The sequence below is a fragment of the Ahaetulla prasina genome, chromosome 1 (genome assembly GCF_028640845.1).
Source record: "Ahaetulla prasina isolate Xishuangbanna chromosome 1, ASM2864084v1, whole genome shotgun sequence".
NCBI classification, from domain to species: Eukaryota; Metazoa; Chordata; class Lepidosauria; order Squamata; family Colubridae; genus Ahaetulla; species Ahaetulla prasina.
The window spans coordinates 367,150,986-367,173,283 of record NC_080539.1 but is presented as its reverse complement, the minus strand read 5'-3'; the positions used below and the strand labels follow the sequence as shown (position 1 = coordinate 367,173,283).

Here is a 22,298-nt window from a genome sequence, read left to right as displayed (position 1 = left end):
CACATGAAACCATGCCCCCTTCGGTCCACGGAAAAAACCTCTTCCCACAGAACCAATCCCTAGTGCCCAAAAGGTTGCGGGGCGCGGCGGTGCTAGATAGAATAGAATTTTTTATTGGCCAAGTGTGATTAGACACACAAGGAATTTGTCTTCGGTGCAGGTTGTAGATAGCGTAGATAGGTTGGGATAGCCTTGTTAGCACCCGCCCCTCTCTCCTAGAAGAATGAAATACTTTGAGAAATATTTAAAAAGGCAGGATAAAATATTTCCCCTAAAAGAGAAATGAAAAAAAAATCTTAAGGGAGACATAAACTCAGAGCTTCAGCTCCCTGCCCCCAGCAGATATTTGGTGCCCATTGAAAAAGACTGGGCCAGCCTATCTACAAAACAAAAGATCTTCAGCTCCAGGGTGATGGGATTAAGACATGACCGGGGATGGTATTCACTTACTTTCCCTACCGGTTCGCAAATGCAAACGTGTCCATGCATGCATCTGTCTTTCCGTGCATGTGCTTTGCTGGCACACGCGCACCTTCTGCGCATGTGCCCGCCCTAAAAAAACGTGGCTAAATAGGATGGCATAGAGCCGGGGTAGGTGGGTGGGCCCACGCACGATTTACACTACCAGTTCGGGTGAATCGATCCAAACTGGCTGAATACTACCTTTGTACATGACCCTCCAAGACATAATAGGATTAACCCATCTGGCAGTAGAGCTCCCCACAATCACCTGGGGACATTGCATGACCCTCCAGGCTTCAACCAAAGTTCTCAGACAACCTACAAAGTTAGTCATGACCCCTACAACAGCCAATAGAATACATGCCCTTGCCACAGGAACAGGAAGCTCAAGGGCAAGGCCCAAGAGAAGGTATAAATAACCCTCATTCTCAACCCCATGTGTTCAACTGCACCGGGACCTTCTGTTTGTTGGTTCTGCTCCATGAAACCATCTTTCCAATCAGCCTCCATGTTTCCAGTGTCTTTCTCCCTGCTTAGAACTGAACCCAGATAGACATTTCTTCCAACAGCCTTAAGAAGCTCCTTTGTCCTGCTCCTTCCCGATCACAGGTAGTCTTTGACTTACAACCATTCATTTAGTGACTGTTCAAAGTTACAACAGCACTGAAAAAAAGCGGCTTATGACTGTCCTTCACATTTACAGCCATTGCAGCATCTCCATGGTCACGTGATCAAAATTCAGATGCTTGGCAACTGGCATGGATTTATGACGGTTGCACTGTCCCGGTAATCATCTGATCAGCATTTCTAATTTTTCCCAGCTGGCTTCCAAAAAGCAAAGTCAGTGGGAGAAATCAGATACATTAACAATGGCATGATTCATTTAACAGCTGCTGGGGGATTCACTTAACAACTGTGGCAAGAAAGGTGATAAAAGGGGGGGGGGGAAATCACTTAACAACCATCTCGCTTAGCAATGGAAATGTTGGGCTCAATTGTGGATCTGTGGTAGTTCCTAGATGCAGTCATAAATTTAGCCATGCCTAATACCAATACTAACACTAATACTAATGGCTCAGTGGCTAAGACGCTGAGCTTGTCGATCAGAAGGTCGGCAGTTCAGCGGTTCGAATCCCTAGTGCTGCATAACGGGGTGAGCTCCCGTTACTTGTCCCAGCTTCTGCCAACCTAGCAGTTTGAAAGCACGTAAAAAAATGCAAGTAGAAAAATAGGGACCCCCTTTGGTGGGAAAGTAACAGCGTTCCGTGCGCCTTTGGCGTTGAGTCATGCCGGCCACATGACCACGGAGACGTCTTCAGATAGCCCTGGCTCTTCGGCTTTGAAACGGAGATGAGCACCGCCCCCTAGAGTCAGGAACGACTAGCACGTATGTGCAAGGGGAACCGTTACCGTACATCATTTGGGGAATCGGCTAGACCTGTATACACACACACACACAGAGAGAGAGAGACAGAGAGAGAGAGAGAGAGAGAACTTCTGAGGTATACTTTACAGCTCCGCGTGGCTGCGTTCCTACCAACTGCTAAATTAAAATAAAGAAAATATACAGGTTTAATTGGGAACTTGCGGTACAGCCTTGGCTGGCTGTTTCTGTTAAACCCACCTAAGGATGAGGGACCAGCGAATATAGGTAGGCCTCAATTTAAAAACCATTTGTTCAAAATTACAGCAGCACTGAAAAAAGTGACACGACCAGTCAGTCCTCACATTTACAACCTTTCAAGCATTCCCATGGCCATGTGTTAAAAATTCAGGTGCTTGGCAACTGACGTGTATTTCAGTATCCCGGGGTACTGGTAGTAGTGGTGTCAGGTGACTGCTATTTGCAGCCTTCCCAGTCGGCATCCGATAAGCAAAGCCAATGGGTGGAGCCAGATTCACTTAACAACCGCCTGATTCACTGAACAACTGCAGTGATTCACTTAACAACCAGAGCAACAAAAAAAAAGTTTGTAAAGCTGGGTTGGACTCACTTTAAAAACCCCTTGGTTACCAACGGAAATTCTGGTCAATGCAGGATTGCAAACTTGGTGTTTTTTGAAGGAACAGACAGGGTTTTAACCGTTCTTACTGTTTTCTCTGCTCCTTTAAAGCAAGAGTCTCCAACCTTGGTCCCTTTAAGACTTGTGGACTTCAACTCCCAGAGATCCTCAGCCAGCTTTGCTGGCTGAGGGACTCTGGGAGTTGAAGTCCACAAGTCTTAAAGGGACCAAGGTTGGAGACCCCTGCTTTAAAGTAATGTTTTTTCGACCTCAGCAACTTTCAGATGGGTGAAAATCAGCTCTCCAGCATGCTGGCTGGGAAGTTCTGGGAGTTGAAGTCCACTCGTCTTTAAAGTTGCTGAGGTTGAGAAACACGGCTCTAAAACATCTGTTTTTTCCAATCTCCATTTGTTCCTTTTAGCCAGATTATTGTTTCTTCTTCTTTTTCTTCTTCCAGTATACAATAACTTTTTTTGCACAAATAGCATCATTTAATGCTACTGCTCTGCATCTTCGCCTTTCTACCATCCTTCATTCCATCTTCCTCTTTCTGTCTCCTGGCTTTCTTTTCCTCCCCTCTTCTCCTCTTTCACCTTCTTTAGTTTATCTCCCTTCCTCTTGCTCATTTTTTCCTTCCTTTTGCTCCTTCATTCTTTCCTCTCACTCCGTCTCAACTTCCTCCTTCCTTCCTTTCTTCTTCCTTCCTTCCTATTTTTTCCTCTTACTTGTTCTTTCCTTCCTCTCTTCCTATTCCTTCCTTCTTCTCCCTCCTCCCTCTCTTCTCCTTCCTTCCTTCTTCTCCCTCCTCTCTTCTCCTTCCTTCCTTTCTTCCTATTCCTTTCTTCTATTCCTTATTCTCTCTTCTTCTTTCTTCCTTCCTTCTCTTCTTCTCCCTCCCTCTCTTCCTCCTTCCTTCCTTCCTTTCTTCTTCCTTCCTTCCTATTTTTCCTCTTACTTGTTCTTTCCTTCCTCTCTTCCTATTCCTTCCTTCTTCTCACTCCCTCTCTTCTTCTTCCTTCCTTCCTATTCCTTATTCTCTCTTCTTCTTCCTTCCTTCCTTCTCTTCTTCTCTCTCTCTTCTCCTTCCTTCCTCTCTTTCTATTCCTTTCTTCTATTCCTTTTTCTCTCTCTTTCCTTCCTTTCTCTCTTCCTATTCCTTTCTTCTTATTCCTTCCTTCTTCTCCCTCCCTGTCTTCTCCTTCTTTCCTCTCTTCCTATTTCTTTCTTCTATTCCTTCTTCTCTCTCTCTCTTCCTTCCTTTCTTCCTTCCTCTCTTTTAATGTTTTTAGTGAGAGATTACATAGGAGTAAACAGGGAAACATATCCCAGCTAAGCCTGTTAGAATTCACGTCATGTGGAACATTGCAAATTACGCTTCTTTGAGGGAGTTATATTTAGCAGACATGAAAGAGCCAGCATTACCTTCTTCCATAGTTTGCAAATTGGAATTCCATTAACCTTCCAGGCATTCAGAGGAAGAGGCGGCTTTACTTCACGAGTCACGCTTACAGGTCAAGGTTAAGCAGTGGCTTTTTCCAGCCAGAAAGGAGTGTTTTCTGTTTCTGATAGGGTTCTTTTGGAAAGAAGCATTTCAAAAATAAAAACAGCCTGAATCTCAATGTGAACCAGAACAGAGGCTGGCAGGAAGAGGGAAAAAACAGGTGGTTTTTAAGCTCAGAAGATGGGGAGAGACATATATAAAACAGAACAGAACAGAATAACAGAGTTGGAAAGGATATTGGAGATCTTCTAGTCCAGGGGTCTCCAGCCTTGGCAACTTTAAGACTTGTGGACTTCAACTCCCAGAATTTCTCAGCCAGCTTTGCTGGCTGAGGAATTCTGGGAGTTGAAGTCCACAAGTCTTAAAGTTGCCATGGCTGGAGACCGCTGTTCTAGTCCAACCCCCTACTCAAGCAGAGGATCTTATATCATTCCGGACAAATGGCTGTCAAGTCTTCTCTTAAACACCTCCAGTGATGGAGCCCCCATAACTTCTGGAAGCAAGTCATTCCACTGGTTAATTGTTCTCACTTGTCAGAAAATTTCTCTTTGGTCCTAGGTTGGTCCTCTCCTTGATCAGTTTCCATTTGTATCAACTCAAAGAACCCCTGGCTTGCTCTCAAGTTGCCATAGGCCAGGGGGGGATGGGAAACTGGTGAAACTGCACAGCAGCCAAAAACAGATACACATTCCATGCTTATCTCCCTCAAGGCTGTATCCCAGGGATACTTACAGCAGTCGAAGGGGAGTGACCTCTACAATCCTTGAAATTGTTCCCTTGGCGAATGTAATTGATGACAATTACATGAGGGGGCGGAGCCCATTGAATTATGGGTGTGGGTACGCAGACGTGCAACCCCCTGCGCAACCCCGCCTGCTTTTGGCACGTGATGGCAAAAAAGTTGACCATCACTGCCCTATACCATTTCAGACAAATGATTGTCCAAACTCTTCTTAAAAATTTCCAATGATAGAGCACTCACAACTTCTGGAGGCAACTTGTTCCACTGATTAATTGTTCTCACTGTCAGGAAATTTCTCATTAGTTCTAGGTTGCTTCTCTCCTTGATTAGTTTCCATTTGTTGCTTCTTGTCCTGCCCTCAGGTGCTTTGGAGAATAGCTTGAGTCCCTCTTCTTTGTAGCAATCCCTGAGATATTGGAACACTGCTATCATGTCATCCCTGGTCCTTCTTTTCATTAAACTAATCCTCACAGCAACCATGTGAGTTTGACTGAGAAATGGATTCAAGGGCCAAGGATTTGGAGCTGAGTTTGAACTTACAGCAATAGCAATAGCACTTAGACTTATATACCGCTTCACAGTGCTTTTACAGCCGTCTCTAAGCGATTTACAAGAGTCAGCCAATTGCCCCCAACAATTTGGGTCCTCATTTTACTGACCTCGGAAGGATGGAAGGTCGAGTCAACCTTGAGCCTGGTGAGATTCGATCTGCCAAACTGCTGGCAGCCAGCAAGTCAGCAGAAGTAGCCTGTAGTACTGCTCTCTAACCACTGCACCACCACTCTTATGACTTCCAGTCACTACCATGACGTGGGGCTTAGGTGGTCTGAGGAAGATGAGAGCTAAGCCAGAGGTTCAACCACACTGGACAGCTATCAGGAGGGGAATCAGACAGAGGGTGCCTCTTCCATAAACAATATAGTGAAATATAATTTACAGCAACTCATACCATACAAGGACCGTGCTAGGTGTTGGGAGTTCTGCACATCTGGTAACGAATGGGCTACAGAAGAAACAATGCAGTGAGGGGTGGGATTCAAAAATTAGCAACCGATGTATATAATTGGCAGAAAGATAGTGGATATTACTAAAAATGCCAGTGTTGGAAAGCTGTAAAAGTGTAATTATGATTTAAAGATGTAAACGTTGAATATAAACAATTTTTTTTAAAAAAAATTTAGCAACTGGTTCTCTGCCCCGTTGCTGGGTCAGTGTGGACATGGTGGGCGTGGCCTACTCAGCCACCTGCACCATGGGGGGAGGGGCGTTTTCATCCTCCCCAGGCTCTGAAGGCTTTCTTCGAGCCTCCAGTAGGGCAAAAACTGCCTCCCCAGGCTCCGTCCGGAGGCTGGAAACAGGCTCTTTTCCAGATTCCGGAACTTCCGGGAGGCCCGTTTTTCACTCTCGCAGAGCCTCCACCAAGGCACTGCACTTACCTGGCATCCCAAAATGGGCTGCGTGGAGACTCCTGGGAAGGGCGGTGCAGGATGGACAGGGCCAGCCAGTCCTTGCAACAACCAGTTCGGCGAACCAGATGTAAAGTTAGCATCCGGTTCACTGGAACCGGCTGAATCCCATCCCTGAGTGCAGTCCTGGACGCGGCTATGGAACAACTCAAAGAAATACAACAGGAATGCAGCTTGGATAAAAGAGGTGAGGAAGAATCAAAAAAGAAACAAAGAAAATAACTTGTAATAACAGGAGAAACAGTGGAGAAAAGGGCAAGGAAGATTAAGGGTACCTGCAGGAAGTGTCATTTGCCTGCAAGCAAGAACTGGTGGGCCACAAAACAGACAAAATACTGTAATGGGGGGAAAAAAAACAAAGATACTACGGTGTTTTGGGAATTTAGCATTCAAACAGATAAGCACCTGCCATACAACATCCCAGAAATAACAGTTATGCATAAGAAGGACAAACAAGTCTGGATAATGGACGTGGCAGCACCTGGAGACGGCAGAAGAGAAGAGAAAGAACTGAAGAAGATCACAAAATACAAAGGCTTGCAAATAGAAATACAATGACTGCGGCCAAAGCAAGCCATGGTGGTACCAATAGCCATAGGCACCTTGGGTGCAATCCCAAAACTTCTGGAGCACCACTTGCAACACCATCGGCATTGGCAAAATCCCCATCAGTCAATTGCAAAAGGCAGCTTTGCTTGAAACTGCTGACATCCTGCCATGCAAAATGGGACAACTCACCATGGTCAATTTGTTGTGGCAATTCGGGGCAAATCACCATGACCAAGCCACCATGGGAGAACTCGCCGTGGGACAAGAGTAACACTAATATCAAAGAAATATTGGCCTAGAATGTCTGTGGAGATTGTTAGTCATCCAGATCCGGGGTCTCCAACCTTGGTCACTTTAAGACTTGTGGACTTTAAGAGTTGAAGTCCACAAGTCTTAAAGTGACCAAGGTTGGAGACCTCTGATCCAGATCATGGTTGTCGCAAAGGTGCTTTTTCAAGAGGCAACTGGACTTTCTGGTTCTACTTTGAAGACGTTTCACTTACTCATCCAAGAAGATCAGAGCTGAAGAAGCTTCTTGGATGAGAAGCAAAATGTCTTAGAAGTCCAGATGCCGCTTGAAAAATCACCTTTGGGACAACCGTGACCTGGATGACTGAGAATCTCCATAGACATTTAGCTAAGCATTTTGGGATGCGGGAGTATGAATGGATTTCCAAAAATTGCCGAATAAGGAAACATTTGTGCTTCAGTTTGAGATGCAGACAACACAGACTCATCCCCAACAGCCTGGGCTTGTTTTGAAGGGACATAGTGCAGAAAGCATCCTGCAGAAAGTACAGCCCCACCATACAATCCTTTCAGCAGTTCCAGGAAGGCTCCACACCTGTATGCATTACTCAGGTGACCCTGAGGACATAGACAAACCTCCAAGTAGCCTCAACAGCTCTCTAAAAGGATGCAAATGACCAGCTGTCTGCAAGGAATATAAATCCTTCTGTTCCCCACCATCCAATCAGAGCTGAAGAAGCTTCTTGGATGAGAAGCGAAACGTCTTCAAAGAAAAACAAGGAAGTCCAGTTGCCTCTTGGAAGAGCACCTTTGGGACACATTGGAGCAGAATCATTAAAGAAAGGATGCCATAGGAAGGGTGTCATGCCCCCGTCGGAGCCTGAATCTGCAAAGGAGGAGGAGTTGGAGCTGGAGCTGATGGAGATCAAGGGAGGAGCTGGACGAGGCAGCCCAGGACCCCTCAGGATTGGAATGGCTTGTTAGCAGGGAGGAACAGGGGCAGGAAGACTGAGAGAGAGCAAGCAGTGGAGATGAGGAGCGACGGAGCTCAGGCAAAGACCAAGAACTGCCCCCTCCTGATCCCCAAGCATGGAGAGTGGAGAGAAGGCGGGAACAACGCAGGCCGACCTGATCTGAGGTGCTTGAGGAGAGCGCCCTACCCCTCTTGACAAGGCACACCTGGGGACAGATTTAAGGAGACACTTTGGGGAGGGGCATTTGTGGAGAACAAACACTGAATTTGTAGAGTTTGGTGTGTCGGTACAGACATTTGGAGTTTGCAGGACTGCTTACTTCTTCCTTACTTTGTGGACTCGATGCCTTGTTCCTTGTTTCGTGGACTCATTTCCCTGTTACTTTGCTTTCCTGGACTGGGCGCAGCCAGAGGTTGCCACGCTCTTTGTTCTGGGACTTGCCGAGAACGTGGGAGAATTCGGGGGGGGGGAATTTGGAGCATTAAAGGGGAGTTTGAACTCTTCAGCTGGCTGTGTGACCTTTGTGCCTTGTCCCGTGGTCATCACAAGGAGCAAAATGAAATGTGAAAGACAAAAATTGAAATCTTTTAAAATTATTTAAAATAATTAAACTGAAATGTTGGATTGTCCCGCAGCGAGTTGTTCGGCAACAAATTGGCTGTGGCGAGTTGGCCGCTACAAGTTGGTTACGGCAAGTTTTTTTTTTAACAAGTTTTTATTGGTTTTTTGAATTTCCCCCCCTACATTCATACATAATTTATGAGCAGAGTATTGGCCATATCATGTCTTATACAATTCAATATATTCAAATACATTTTACTTAATTACAATTTTTGTCAAAATATTCTTTTTTTTCATAATTTTTATTCATACCCCAGTATTTTCTTGCTCATTTCACTAAATCTCTTCTTTCGCCCTCAGATTTTAATTTCTCCATTTTTATTGGTATACATTCTCTTTCATCCTTCTTTTTTAACTATTTCAGTTTTTATCCTGATATATTCAAATATGTTCGAGGTTGCCTTTCTTCCATTTCATCTTTTTTCCTTTCACAGCAATCCCTTCTTCTTCTCATTCCTCTTCCTCCCTACTTTCTTCTCTCCTCTCCTACTCCTTCTCTACTCGACACCCCCCCACCGCAACAATACCTTTAATATTGCTTTAAAAAAATATCTACCTATCCTCATGTCTTTGGGAAGGACTCAATAGGTGGATAGAAATGCCCCATCCAGTCTAAACATCGGGCTGGCTGTGGGACCCACCCCAATAATAGGAGGAGCAGGAGGAGGGGGAGGAAGTGGTGTTAGCGGCACAGAACCATTTATATCAAGTAAGGCAAAGAAAGAGAAGGGATTTACGCAAAAGTGGAAGAAACAAAAGAGGTCAAGGGTTAAATGCAGTGAGCCATCTTGAGCCTTTTTTCAGATGGAGGTGAAAACTGGGGGATTAGAAGAGGATTGGTAAAAGACTGAAAAGGCAATGAAGCAAACTGCCTTCATCTCTTTTGCAAGGGTGTATTAAAACTTTGGCAAGATGTGGGTCTCTTTCGTAGTCCGGGTACTTCTCTCAAGCTTCCCTTGCCTCCATTAAGAGAGCATCCACAGAGGATGGTCCAAAAAAAAATATTAAAAAAAATGTCAAAATGGAGGCCCCACAGGTGTGGTCCTGCATCACACTTTTTTTTTTAAATGGTGATTTGCTTAATGTCTGCTGCAAAAAAACATCCTAAATCAACTGTCCCGATTTATGACCTTAACAGGCAAGGCTCCATTATGGCCGTAAGTCGAGGACTACCTGTACCATCTAATCAGTGCTTCCGTATTTTTCGGACTATAAGACGCACCTAAATTTGGAAGAGGAAAACAACAAAAAAAAAGTTTTTTGGCCCTTTTCCAGTCTTTTTTTGGCCTGTTTCCAAGGTTTTTTTTTAGCCTGTTTCCAAGGCTTTTTCAACCCGTTTTTGAGGCTTTTGGGGGCCATTTTCAAGGCTTTTTTTGACCCATTTGGGGGGCTTTTTTCAGCCTGCTCCCAAGGCTTTTTCAACTCGTTTTTGAGGCTTTTGGGGAGCCATTTTCAAGGCTTTTTCGGCCTGTTTTCTAGGCTTTTGGGGGGCCTGTTTTCGAAGCTTTTTTCAGCCCATTTTTGAGGCTTTTTGTGGCCATTTTTGTGGCTTTTTCAGCGCGTTTTGAGGCCATTTTGAGGCTTTTGGGGCCATTTTCCAGGGTTTTGGCCTGTTTCAAGGCTTTTTGGCCTGTTTCAAGGTTTTTTAGCCTGTTTCAAGGCTTTTCAACCCGTTTTGAGGCTTTTGGGGCCATTTTCAAGGCTTTTTGACCCATTTGGGGGCTTTTTCAGCCTGCTCCCAAGGCTTTTTCAACTCGTTTTTGAGGCTTTTGGGGAGCCATTTTCAAGGCTTTTTCGGCCTGTTTTCTAGGCTTTTGGGGGGCCTGTTTTCGAAGCTTTTTTCAGCCCATTTTTGAGGCTTTTTGTGGCCATTTTTGTGGCTTTTTCAGCCCGTTTTTGAGGCCATTTTTGAGGCTTTTGGGGGGCCATTTTCCAGGGTTTTTTTGGCCTGTTTTCTAGGCTTTTGAGGAGCTGTTTTTGAGGGTTTTTTCAGCCCATTTTTGAGGCTTTTTGGGGCCATTTTTGAGACTTTTGGGGGGCTGTTTTCAAGGCTTTTTTCGGTCCATTTTTTGGCTTTTTTCAGCCTGTTTTTTTTTCCTGAAAAAACAGTCCAGAAAAAGCCTCAAAAATGGGCCCAAAAAGCTTCAAAAAGGCCAAAAAAAGGCCCAAAAACAGGGCATGCGGAGGCCAAAAAATGGCTGGCGGGTGAGCGGGGCTTCGGTAAAATATTTGTTTTATAAGACCCACAGACATTTTCGCCCGCTTTTGGGAGACAAAAAAGTACATCTTACAGTCTGAAAAACTCTTAGCAACTATTTGGATAGATTTTCTCTGTGACGATCCTAATCCGGTCCTTCAGGCCATCATACCCCTGTGACTTGAGTATGTCTATTTACATCTGCTCATCCTCTTCTTCTCTATCCTTCTGCCTTTCCCATTATCAGATCCAGAGAGCTGGGTCTTCGCAATCATGGGTCCTAAATGGGATCATTTTGAGCCTGGTCCTTGGTGCCTCGAGGGGGGAGATCTCTGGGTTGATTCGTTCAATGACCTAAGTTTCTTTGCTTGGATTCTCAGCCATCTTCTGCTACACCAACATTCAGAAGCGTCAACACTCTTCCTGTCCCGCTTCCTCTTTGAAGTCCAACTTTCACTTCCAGAGGGGATCACAGGGAATACTGTGGCTTGCACAATTCTGATGTGTATTTGTGTGTGTGTAGTGTGCGCGTGTGCACACATCACACGCAGGGCCTTTGGTGAGTCTGAGTGAAGTGCCTTTTTAAGTGATGTGGATTTGGGTTTTTTGCTCCTCTCATTTGCTGTCTTTTACTCTTTTATTATTGAACAGTTTTATTCTTTTTAGTATTCTTATTTGTGAACCTATTTTTAAAATTACATTTGTATACTGCCTGGCTTCCTGCCACGCTAAGAATTTATGTCAGAAAGAATTCCTTTCTCTTTCCTTTGCGTGATTTTGGGCCAATCATCACAAAGCAATAAGTTCTAGTCCCACCTTAGGCATGTAAGCCGGCTACGTGACTTTGGGCCAGTCACCAGGAGACTGGGAGTTCTAGTCCTGCCTTAGGCAGGAAAGCTGGCTGGGTAATTCTGGGCCAGTCAGTATCTCTCAACCCATAGGTTGTTGTAGAAAAAATAGCAAGAGAAAGGTTATGTTCAGCAATTATTTATAAATATAATAAAGATGAGCTAATATAATATTTGTAATTATTTGATTTGGTTTATATAATACATAGCACTCACTCCACGTGATTTTTTTTAAAAAAATGAATATATAAAGAATTGTTTGGAAGGGAGGGTGACATACCCAGAGTCTTAAGTTAGGTACCTTCCAAATCTTTAATACTCCAAGCCCAAAAGTTTTGCCATCCCTTCCTGCCATCCGATTATCTCTTTCAACGCCTTTATGGCTGTCCTAGCATGGAATGGAACAACTTGCTGTAGCAACTCACCACGGCGGGACAACTCATAATGCAGGACAATTCTATTTCATTATTTAAAATAAATAAAAATTATCTTTATTTTTGCCATTTGCAATTAATTCTGTCCCTCTTTCGGCATCCTTTATTCAATGATTCTAGTCCACCATTTCTTTGATGTTAGTGTAACTCTTGTCCCGCAGTGAGTTGTCCATGGTGAGTTGTTCATGGCGAATTGTCATAGACAGGCCCTACCAAGTGCTAATCTATGACATCTTTCTTGACCACTGGTTCCTTTGCTCTTGACATTTAATCCTCTAAGAGTTCTTAAAATCTTTGTGAGCTGTGTTCTGTCCCCCTTGCCTCAGTCCGAGCAATGACTTAATTAGCCGGCAACTATCAGCTTCTGGCAGCAAACTAGCAAGCGTCTGCCAAGTGTCTCTGTTATCTCGCTTGATGCCGATGAGTCAACCAGAAACAAACAGTACTTCAGCTCTAGTTAAGCAGTTGATTTGCTTGCCATGAAGTGGTATAGCAGCTCTTGCTGCTTTTATATCTTGTGGGGTGTGGCTCCATGACTCAGCACTTCCTAGGCCTGCCCCACCCCTGCTTCTGTTGTTCCCACCTCTCCTGCCTACGAAACCTAGGGTCCAGCCAGGCCTGATTGCCCTCAGCTGGGTCTGGAGGCGTGGCCTGGGGGGAGAGAAAGAGTCAGGGGACGGAGGCCTTGTTATCTCCTTCACCTGGCCTGCCTCTGGCTCCTGGAGCTGAGCCAGGGAAGCCGGTGCTCCCGAGGTAAGTCCTGATGGCCCTTCCCCCTCACTTTCCGAGTCATTTTCTGGCAGGGGCCCCGGCTCGAGGGGTGCAGACACAACAAACTGCGGTGACCAGGTGCTGTGGAAGAACCCGGCAATTTTTTTTTATTTATTTTTTTGCATTTATATCCCGCCCTTCTCCGAAGACTCAGGGCGGCTTACACTATGTTAGCAATAATCTTCATCCTATTTGTATATTTATATACAAAGTCAACTTATTGCCCCCAACAATCTGGGTCCTCATTTTACCTACCTTATAAAGGATGGAAGGCTGAGTCAACCTTGGGCCTGGTGGGACTAGAACCTGCAGTAATTTGTTAAATGTATGTTATTCTGTCACTCTTCTTTTTCGATGGTTGCTTTTAGTTAACCCTCAGGAGGAGTGTATGTGCGGGCACTCATAAAACCCAGCCCCTGAATGCAATCACTCAAAAGTTTCTTTCTTTCCCTCAGTTTGAAGGAGCCCAGAGATAAATGTCTATAGCTATCAATAAAACACTGCAGAAAGAGAAGACTCGGCAGAGGCCAACATACCTAAGTTGAATCTATGTCACTTTTGTTTTCATTGATCGATGGGGGGGGGGGGGGTTATACTGGTGGAAGGAAAAGAAGCTAAAGGACACTTCCTCTATTAAATTTTAGAAATGTGCCTGGAATTTGGCAGAAAACCAAAAGGGCAAAAAAGAGTAAAACGGGGCCAGCCAGCTAAAAAAAAAATGCAGATTGAGGTTTCTTGCGAATGCAGATCCTCCTCCTGCTAGCTCAGGGGTGGGTGGTCTAGAAGGAGAGGAAGAAGGGGGCATAAGGAGGGAGGGGGGTTAAAAAGCTAAGGGATGGGCTGGGCAGAGAGAGAGAGAGAGAGAGAGAGAGAGAGAGAGGTGGCAGAAAGGCAGGGATGAAGGACTCTGCTTGTAGTTCAGAGAATTAAGAATTGGGGGTCTCACCAGTTGGTATAACACACACACCCCAATTTGGCAGAATCCCTGAAGATATGTGGACTTTGATTGGAGGGAGGGATGGATATTTGCAGAGGAATTGATAGGCCGGGTTGGGATTGATGGCACTCTCAGTTTAGCTGAGAGGAGTGAAAACATCCCAGCATATAAGCCATTTAATAGCCATTTGCCCTGGGGTACAGTAAGGTCTCCTGCCTTGGAAAGAGGGTTGGACTAGAGGACCTCTAAGGTCCTTTCCAGCCTTATGATTCTATTAAAAATCCCGCTATTGAGAGTTGATCTGTTCCCTTCCCTTCCTTTTTCTTCCCTTCATCCACTTCCCCCCTCTCGTTCACTCTTCCTTCATTTCCTTCCCTTCCTTCTTTCCTCTCTCTTTCTCCCATCACTCCCTTCTCTAAAGGTTCTTTATTTATTTATGAGATCTCTCCATTGACTGGGACTTCAGGTAATGTTATAAAATTTCATGCAGACTTTTTTTTTAAAAAAACCAACAACCTCCTTTCCACTGTTTCCTATAGCTCCCTGGTGTAAAAAAAAAAAAGACAAAAATCACCTGCAATTAAATCAATTCCATAGGTATATAAGATTCTAAGAATATATCTCAACGCTGTGCTAAATTTAAAAATTCTAATTAAAAGTGCAGAGGGGTGTAGGATATAAGCCCAAAACAAGCTATGGTTACAAGGTCTGGTTACTGTATACCCAAATAATGGCATATCTGAGTTGGAGGATATGGTAAAGCTAAGACTTTGGGATCCTTGGTGCTCTCTGAGTTTAGTGGTTTTTTTGCAGACATTTCATTACCAAACTAGGTAACATCGTCAGTTCTAGAAAAGCTAAGACTTTGCTTAAAGCTTTAAAGGGTTTTATTTAGCAGGAGACAACAAAATAGCACCATCCTTGTACAGCAGGGAAATGCTCTATCAATGTCTTTCATAATAATTTTAGATAATTAAATTATAATTATTATAATTTTATAGTAATTCAATCTTTATGATCATTTAATTTTATAAGTACCTGCGGACAGTAGGAAAACACTTTAGAATAGAATAGAATAGAATACAATAGAATAGAATAGAATAGAATAGAATTTTATTGGCCAAGTGTGATTGGACACACAAGGAATTTGTCTTGGTGCATATGCTCTCAGTGTACATAAAAGAAAAGATACGTTCATCAAGGTACAACATTTACAACACAATAAGTATCCCTAGGCTTGGGAATAACTGCACATTTTTCAAAAGTGCAAAAAAAAATTAGAAAGAAAGAGGAGAGGGAAGGATGAAGGAAGGAAAGAGGGAGGGAAAGAAGAAAGAAGAAAAGAAAGAGGGAGGAAGAAAGAGAAAATAAAAGAAAAAAGGAAAGGAAGGAAGGAAGGATGGAGAAAAGGAAGGAAGGAGGGGAGATGGAGGGAGAAAGAGAAAGATGAAAGAAAGAGAAAAAGAAAAGAGAGAGAGAGAGAGGGGAGGGAGGGAGGGAGGAGGGAGAAGAAGAAGAGGAAGAAAGAGAGCAAACTTTGGGAACAAGAGGATGCAAGCAGGAGGTCATGAATATTGATTTGAGACCGAGGTGGGGAAAAGGAAAAATAAAACTAAAGGGAAATAGAGTGGAGGGGAAAATTGCATACTTCACCATTTTATTATAGGTTGTCACTACACACAAACGCACACACATATGGATTCCGGTACATATTTAGAGACTTCCCGCTTCCAGATTAACCTGGGTGGTTTACAATTTAAAAAGAAAAGCGTAAAAGGGGAAAAGAAATATGTCGGGGTGGGGGTGGGGAGAGAAACCCCACAAGACATCACCCAAAACCACCGACCGAGGCTGGTTTTCACACAGGTGCTGCACCGGATATCCAAGCTTCCTCGTCAATTTTTTTTTTTTTAACATATCCCAAAGCCGACCCGCAGAACGGAGAGAAATAAAAAGGACAAAAAGTTCAGACAAAAGTTTTTTGGGAGCAGACACACACCAAAAAAGAAAACTTCGCATAACAACTACTAAACTCTTTTAGGTGAAGCATGGGAAGGAAGGTGGGAGCCTGGAAAAGCAAAAGGGCTGGGCGATCTTGCACTCACACACACACACACACACACACCCCGAGAAACACACAAACAGCACACACAGAGGAACACCCCCACGTTGCACGATTCCCACGTTGCCCGATCCCGCCGCGCTTTCTCCAGCCTTCATTCATGAGCCCGGCGTTTTTTTTCCTCTGGGAAAGAAACCCTGGGTGGCGGGATATGCAAACGAAGGGGGTGTGGTTACGCAAATGAGGGCCTTTCTCCCGTTCTCTCTCTCTCTCTCTCTTTTTTTTTCAATGGCTCCCATTGTGGCGCCCTCTTTGGTCCCATTCAGAAAGGTGACGTCAGCCGCGGATTGTCCGCGGACAATGGCGCTCTTCTTGCACGGAGGGAGGCTGGATGGGAAAGCGATGGGAAGGGAGGGGATTTTCGGAGAAAGCCCCCCCTGTGGTTGGTGTCAATATCTCAGCAAGCCGCTGAGACCAAAATTGAAATAGCTCTGGGAACAGCTGCTGGCGGTCTCCTCGGATTGTAATGCCTGGGGTGGGGGGGCTGATGGACGTCCTCGGCCCTGGGTTTTCTCAGCCTGGTCAGTTTGCCTGCTGGGACCCCACTTACCCTTCCCGCTGGGGCATTTTTTTAAAAAGCACAAACCACCCAAATGAGGACAATTTTGAAGAATGCCAGTCTTGGAGTCAATTGAGGGTACTTTGCTGAAACTCTGCTCCTCTGCTAAGCCCAGAAAAACCTCTTAGCTGCATCCACGCAACAACAACAATGAACTTGGAGGTACTTTGGTGTACTAGTTCAGGTGCCGGTCTAGAAACCAGGAGCCTGTGAGTTCTAGTACTACCTTAGGCACGAAAGCTGGCTAGGTGACTTTGGACCAACCACCAGGAGCCTGTGAATTCTAGTCCTGCCTTAGGCATGAAAGCTGGCTGGGTGTCTTTGGGCCAACCACCAGGCGCCTGTGAATTCTAGTCCTGCCTTAGGGCTGAAAGCTGGCTGGGTGTCTTTGGGCCAACCACCAGGAGCCTGTGAGTTCTAGTCCCACCTTAGGCATGAAAGCTGGCTAGGTGACTTTGGACCAATCCCTCTCAGACAAACTCATTCACCGGTTTTGTTGTTGTAGGGAAAACAGAAGGATGAAGAAGTATTTGTCATGTTTGCCAGCTTGAGTCACTTATAAAAGTATTAAAGACAGGATTTTTTAAAAAAATCTTAAAAAATAAAAAGCACAGAATATTGTTACAGCAATAGCAATACTACTTAGACTTATATACCACTTCACTGTACTTTACAGCCTTCTTCTAAGCAGTTTACAGAGTCAGCATATTGTCCCTAGCAATCTGGCTCCTCATTTTACTGACCTTGGAAGGATGGAAGGCTGAGTCAACCTTGAGCCCGTGAGACTCGAACAGCCAAACTGCTGGCAGTCAGCAGAAGTAGCCTGCTGTGGAGGGATGTGGGGGATCATCTAGTCTGACCTCTTGTTCAGGGCAGAAATCTGTAACTTCAGCCATCCCCAATAGAGTCTTACCTCTGCTGAAACAGTTGCCATGAGGATGGGCCACTATTTCTAGATGCAGCCTGATAATAGATTCCTAGAAAGAGAGGGTTGAAAGGGGCTTTCAAGATTTGTATTGTATTGATGACCCACCTTTATTATTTTGATAAAGTAGACCATAACGTACTACTTGATAAGATAGAAAAATGTGGGTTAGACAGCATCACCACCATATGGATTCGTAACCAGCTGACCAACCACACTCAACGGAACTGCATCTACCTGTGTAGTGGAACTGCATCTACCTGGAGGGAAGTATATAGTGGGGTACCCCAAGGATCTGTTTTAGGCCCAGTACTCTTCAACATCTTCATCAATGATTTGGATGAGGGGATAGATGGGGATCTCATCAAATTTGCAAATGACACCAAGTTGGCAGGAATAGCCAACAGTCCAGAAGATAGGCTTAAGATAAAGAAGGATCTTGACAGACTTGAATCTTGGGTGCTAACGAAATTCAATAGTGAAAAAAGTAAAGTTCTACATTTAGGCAAGAAAAACAAAATGCACAGGTACCGTATATGTGGTACCTTGCTCAATAGTAATAACTGTGAGAGGGATCTTGAAGTCCTAGTGGACAACCATTTAAATATGAGCCAGCCGTGTGCAGCAGCTGCCAGAAAAGCCAACCCAGTTCTAAGCTGCATAAACAGAGGGATAGAATCAAGATCACGTGAAGAGTTAATACAACTTTATAATGCCTTGCTAAAGCCACACTTGGAATACTGCATCCAGTTTTGGTCGTCAGGATGTAAAAAAGATGTGGAGACTCTAGAAAGAGTGCAGAGAAGAACAACAAAGATGATTAGAGGACTGGAGGCTAAAATATATAAAGAACAGTTGCTGAACTGGGTATGTCTAGTTTGATGAAAAGAAGGACTAGGGGTGACATCATAACAGTATTTCAATATCTCAGAGGCTGCCACAAAGAAGAGGGAGTCAAGCTATTCTCCAAAACACCTGAAGGCAGGACAAGAAGCAATGGATGGAAACTAATCCAGGAGAAAAGCAACCTAGAACTAAGAAGAAATTTCCTGACAGAACAATTAATCAGTGCAACAACTTGACTCTAGAAGTTGTAGGTGCTCCAACACTGGAGGTTTTAAGAAAAGATTGGACAAACATTTGTCTGACGTGGTGTAGGGTTTCCTGCCTGAGCAGGGTTGGACTAGATCTTTAAGGTCCTTCCAAGTCTATTATTCTGTATTCTAACTCAACCATGTCTAATATTTCTTCCTTCTGTTTCCCCCACGACAACAATCCTGTGAGGTGGGTTGGGCTACAAGAGAGTAACTGGCCCAAAGTCACACACACAGCTTTCGTGCCTAAGGCGGGACTAGAACTCACCGTCTCCTGGTGATTGGTCTAGAGTCACTCAGCCAACTTTTGTGCATAAGGTAGAGCTAGAACTCAGAACTCCCTTTCGCTAAGTAGGGAATCTGTTACCCCCACATTCCCACCTGAGTTCTTTTAACACCTGCAGCAAAGGAGTCTCCTCTATCTACTCAAGCAATCTGATACTAACCATAAGTATCATTTTATTGCTAGGACTTCTTTCCTGATGTCCAGCCAAAATCATTGGTAAACTTTGATGCTTCTTTTCTCTCTGTTGTGTGAACCCAGCCCGGATCACTTTTTCTCCTGGTATGTGCGGTTACCCAAACCGGCGAAATAAAAACCCTCCGTTAAGGAGTACAAATACACATAAGGTTAAATTTATTCTCATCTGGAATTCGTGGCCAGGATAAGATTATCTGGTTTTGCATTTTGATTATGTCTGTCGAAAGGCAAGTCTGTTTCTGCCCACAGCCTCTTTATTCTGTTTGCTTTGGAGGAAAGTCGGACTTTAGGGAATCCTACGGCCTCCATTCGTCACTTCGTTTATATATATTTTAGCCTTAAAAAGAGCATTTAAAAAAAAACAAAAACCTCCAACATCCAGGGCAGCTATGAAAGAGACCCTTTTAAAAAAATCTGCCTTCCTCTTCCCTAAAAAAAATTCATATTTATCTATCTACTATATCTCGCCTCCAAATGATTAAGAGCAGATTTAAAACAGAAGTGGTGTGCGGAGAAAAATAACGCCTAAATTCTGAATTCGCCAATGTTTTGGGGGGAAGTTGGGGGGAGGAGAAGGAGAATTGCTGATCCGACCCAATTTGCTTTTTATTTTTTATTTTTTTTCTGTTTTCAAGTGGCCAGTTTCTTGCCCTGCCTAACTAGGGAAACAATCAGGGGAGAAAAAGAGGCAGGCCGGGTGACCAAGCTTAGCTCTATAGTCCCCTGGAGGAACATTAATATAAATCAGTGTTCCTGCGTGGTTTGAACATTCGTTTTCGATGACCCTTGCATAGAAAGGAAACTCCTAGCTTTCTTCAAACAGGATGTTCCCTGGATTTCTTTGGAATTGGGCTGTCAAATCCAATCCGTTTTAGAACAGGCGAAAAATCCGCCTTGGCAAATCTTTTGCTTTACTCAACCAAAATAGGGCGTGTGGGTTTTTTTTCTTCTTCTTCTTCCTTTTAACCCTCTTTTTCTTTCTTTCTTTCTCTTTCTCTCTCTGCTGGTCCATCCATCCTAATCCAGCCAATTTCATGCCTGGGAATATTCCCACTGGGCACCCCCCTGCGCCTCGTCCCCGTGGTTTTAATTACCAATTTTTACTCTCCTGCCACAAGAAGCCCCTTTGCTTCTCGTTCAAGACACATCTCGCACACCCGGCCCGGGCTGAAGGAAGCCCTCCAAAGCGTGTCATTTGGCTTGGCAGGTTTTTTTGGGGTGGGGTGGGGTGGAAATCCAAACACATCTAAGGAGCCGGGTCCTGGTTAAGTATCCCTGCCTGGGGGTCAGACAACTTTTGACATCGGTTTTGGTAGTTGATCAAAGACACGGCTTTAAAAGCGGAGCCTATCGTGCAGTAAAAGGAACTGGGGGATACCTAAGAGAGCTTTAAGCTGCTTAGCAGGGCCGGGAAACATCTGTGGGTCAAATAGCAATTGGTGTGGGGATGGTCTAAAGGCAGTGGAGTGTGAGCTGTTGAACATAATAGTGCCCATCATCAGCCATCGGGGCAAAGATTCTCAGTGTCAAGGAGGCTTTTTTTTTGTCCCAGGCGGTGGGTGCGAATTTGGGGCTCTGCGTGCTGGTTAAACTGGCAACCATCCCGGGCCCATCATCCGCTCCAAATGCGGAGGAGTCAATACAGATTTACTGATAAATGGGGACAAAAATGCGAAGTTGCCTGAAGGAGGAAGAGCAAAATTGTGCATGACTTTTGCTCTGTACAAATTTGGAAAGGAAAAAGGGAAGGGAGGGAGGGAGGAGAAGGAAGGGAGGGAGGGAGGAGAAGGAGGGAGGGAGGGAGGGAGGGAGGGAGAAGAAGGGAGGAGGGAGAAAGAAGGAAAGGGAAGGAAGGAAAAGGAGAGAGGAAGAGGAAAGGGGAGGGAGAAAAGAAAAAGGGCCGGGATAGCTCAGGCTGTTAAGAAGCCTGTTATTAGAACACAGTAGCCTGCAATTACTGCAGGTTCAAGCCCGGCCCAAGGTTGACTCAGCCTTCCATCCTTTATAAGGTAGGTAAAATGAGGACCCAGATTGTTGGGGGGGCAATAAGTTGACTTTGTAAAAAATATACAAATAGAATGAGACTATTGCCTTATACACTGTAAGCCGCCCTGAGTCTTCGGAGAAGGGTGGGATATAAATGTAAACAACACAAAAAAAAAAGGAAGGGAGTGAGGGGGGAGGGAAGAATGAAGGAAGGGAAAGGGGAGGGAGGAAGGAATAAAAAGAGATGAAAGGAAAGAAAGTTAAACAAGAGAAAGGAAAGGAAGGAACAAAAAAGGAAGGAAAGGAAAGAAAGTTAAACAGAAGAGGAAGGAAGGAAATGCAAATTGCTGGAGCACTTGAGGTCTTTTTAGAACTAGCCTTCTTTGCATGTTACCTGAAAGATACAAAATACCTGTTTGTGTGGCAGGAACCTGGTTTGCTCTAACCCCATTTCCCTCTCTTTGTCTCTTCTGCTTTCTTTCAGCCGCCACGCCGCCTAATCTGGTTGACAAACCCTGCTTAAAGTTGAAGGTTTATGTTCGGCCAACAAGTAAGTAGGACCAGACGAAGGAAGGCGTAGGAAATGTGAATTTTTTTTTTCTCCCTCCAGGATTCTATTTTGAACCAACCTGGAGTAATGCATGAATCAGACTGTACATTAAGTACCAACCCCTTATTCCCACCCCCCACCCCACCCCAGTCTTCTGCTGCACCACTCAGCTCAGAAATATCAAAAGCCATCTTTTAAAAGGACGTGATTTAAGGGTAAATAGAAATTCATGTTTGAAAAACAAATGTCCTTTATTTTCCCTCTAGATATAGTCTGAAGTCCAGATTTACTTATCAATGGGGAAAAAATGCAGTGTTGCTGAAAGGACGAATGCTTTGAAAAAGGAGTAAAAATAGATGATGGCTGCAATTGGGGCTCCGTGGTATTAGCATTACAGGTTGTCCTCGACTTACGACCACAATTGAGCCCACCATTTCTGTGGCTAAGGGAGACGGTTGTTAAGTGAATTTTATCCCATTTTATGACCTTTCTCCCCATAGTTGTCAAGTGAATAACTGCAGTGGTTAAATTAGTAACGCGGTTGTTAAGTGAATCTCCCCCACTGATTTGTCGGAAGGTCGCAAAAGGTGATCACAACACACAGCAACCATCATTTGGCAAGCATCTGAGTTTTGATCACATGGATGCTGCAAAGGTCGTAACTGTGAAAAACGGTCATAAGTCACTTTTTTCGGTGCTGTTGTAACTCGATCACTCAATGAACTGTTGTAAGTCGAGGACTATCTGTACTTTTTTTTTTATTTACATTTATATCCCGCCCTTCTCCGAAGACTCAGGGCGGCTTACAGTGTATAAGGCAATAGTCT

At 44.4% G+C, this 22,298-nt stretch overlaps 1 protein-coding gene across 1 annotated transcript in view; it reads left to right on the top strand.

The window, feature by feature from the left end:
* The window catches only part of EFNA2 (ephrin A2), a 342,469-nt gene that overhangs the window by 304,442 nt on the left and 15,729 nt on the right, over nucleotides 1–22,298 (top strand). The window contains exon 3 of the mRNA XM_058163522.1: nucleotides 21,406–21,471. Within this exon, the coding sequence (XP_058019505.1) occupies nucleotides 21,406–21,471 (66 nt within the window). The remainder of the gene's footprint in view (nucleotides 1–21,405; nucleotides 21,472–22,298) is intronic.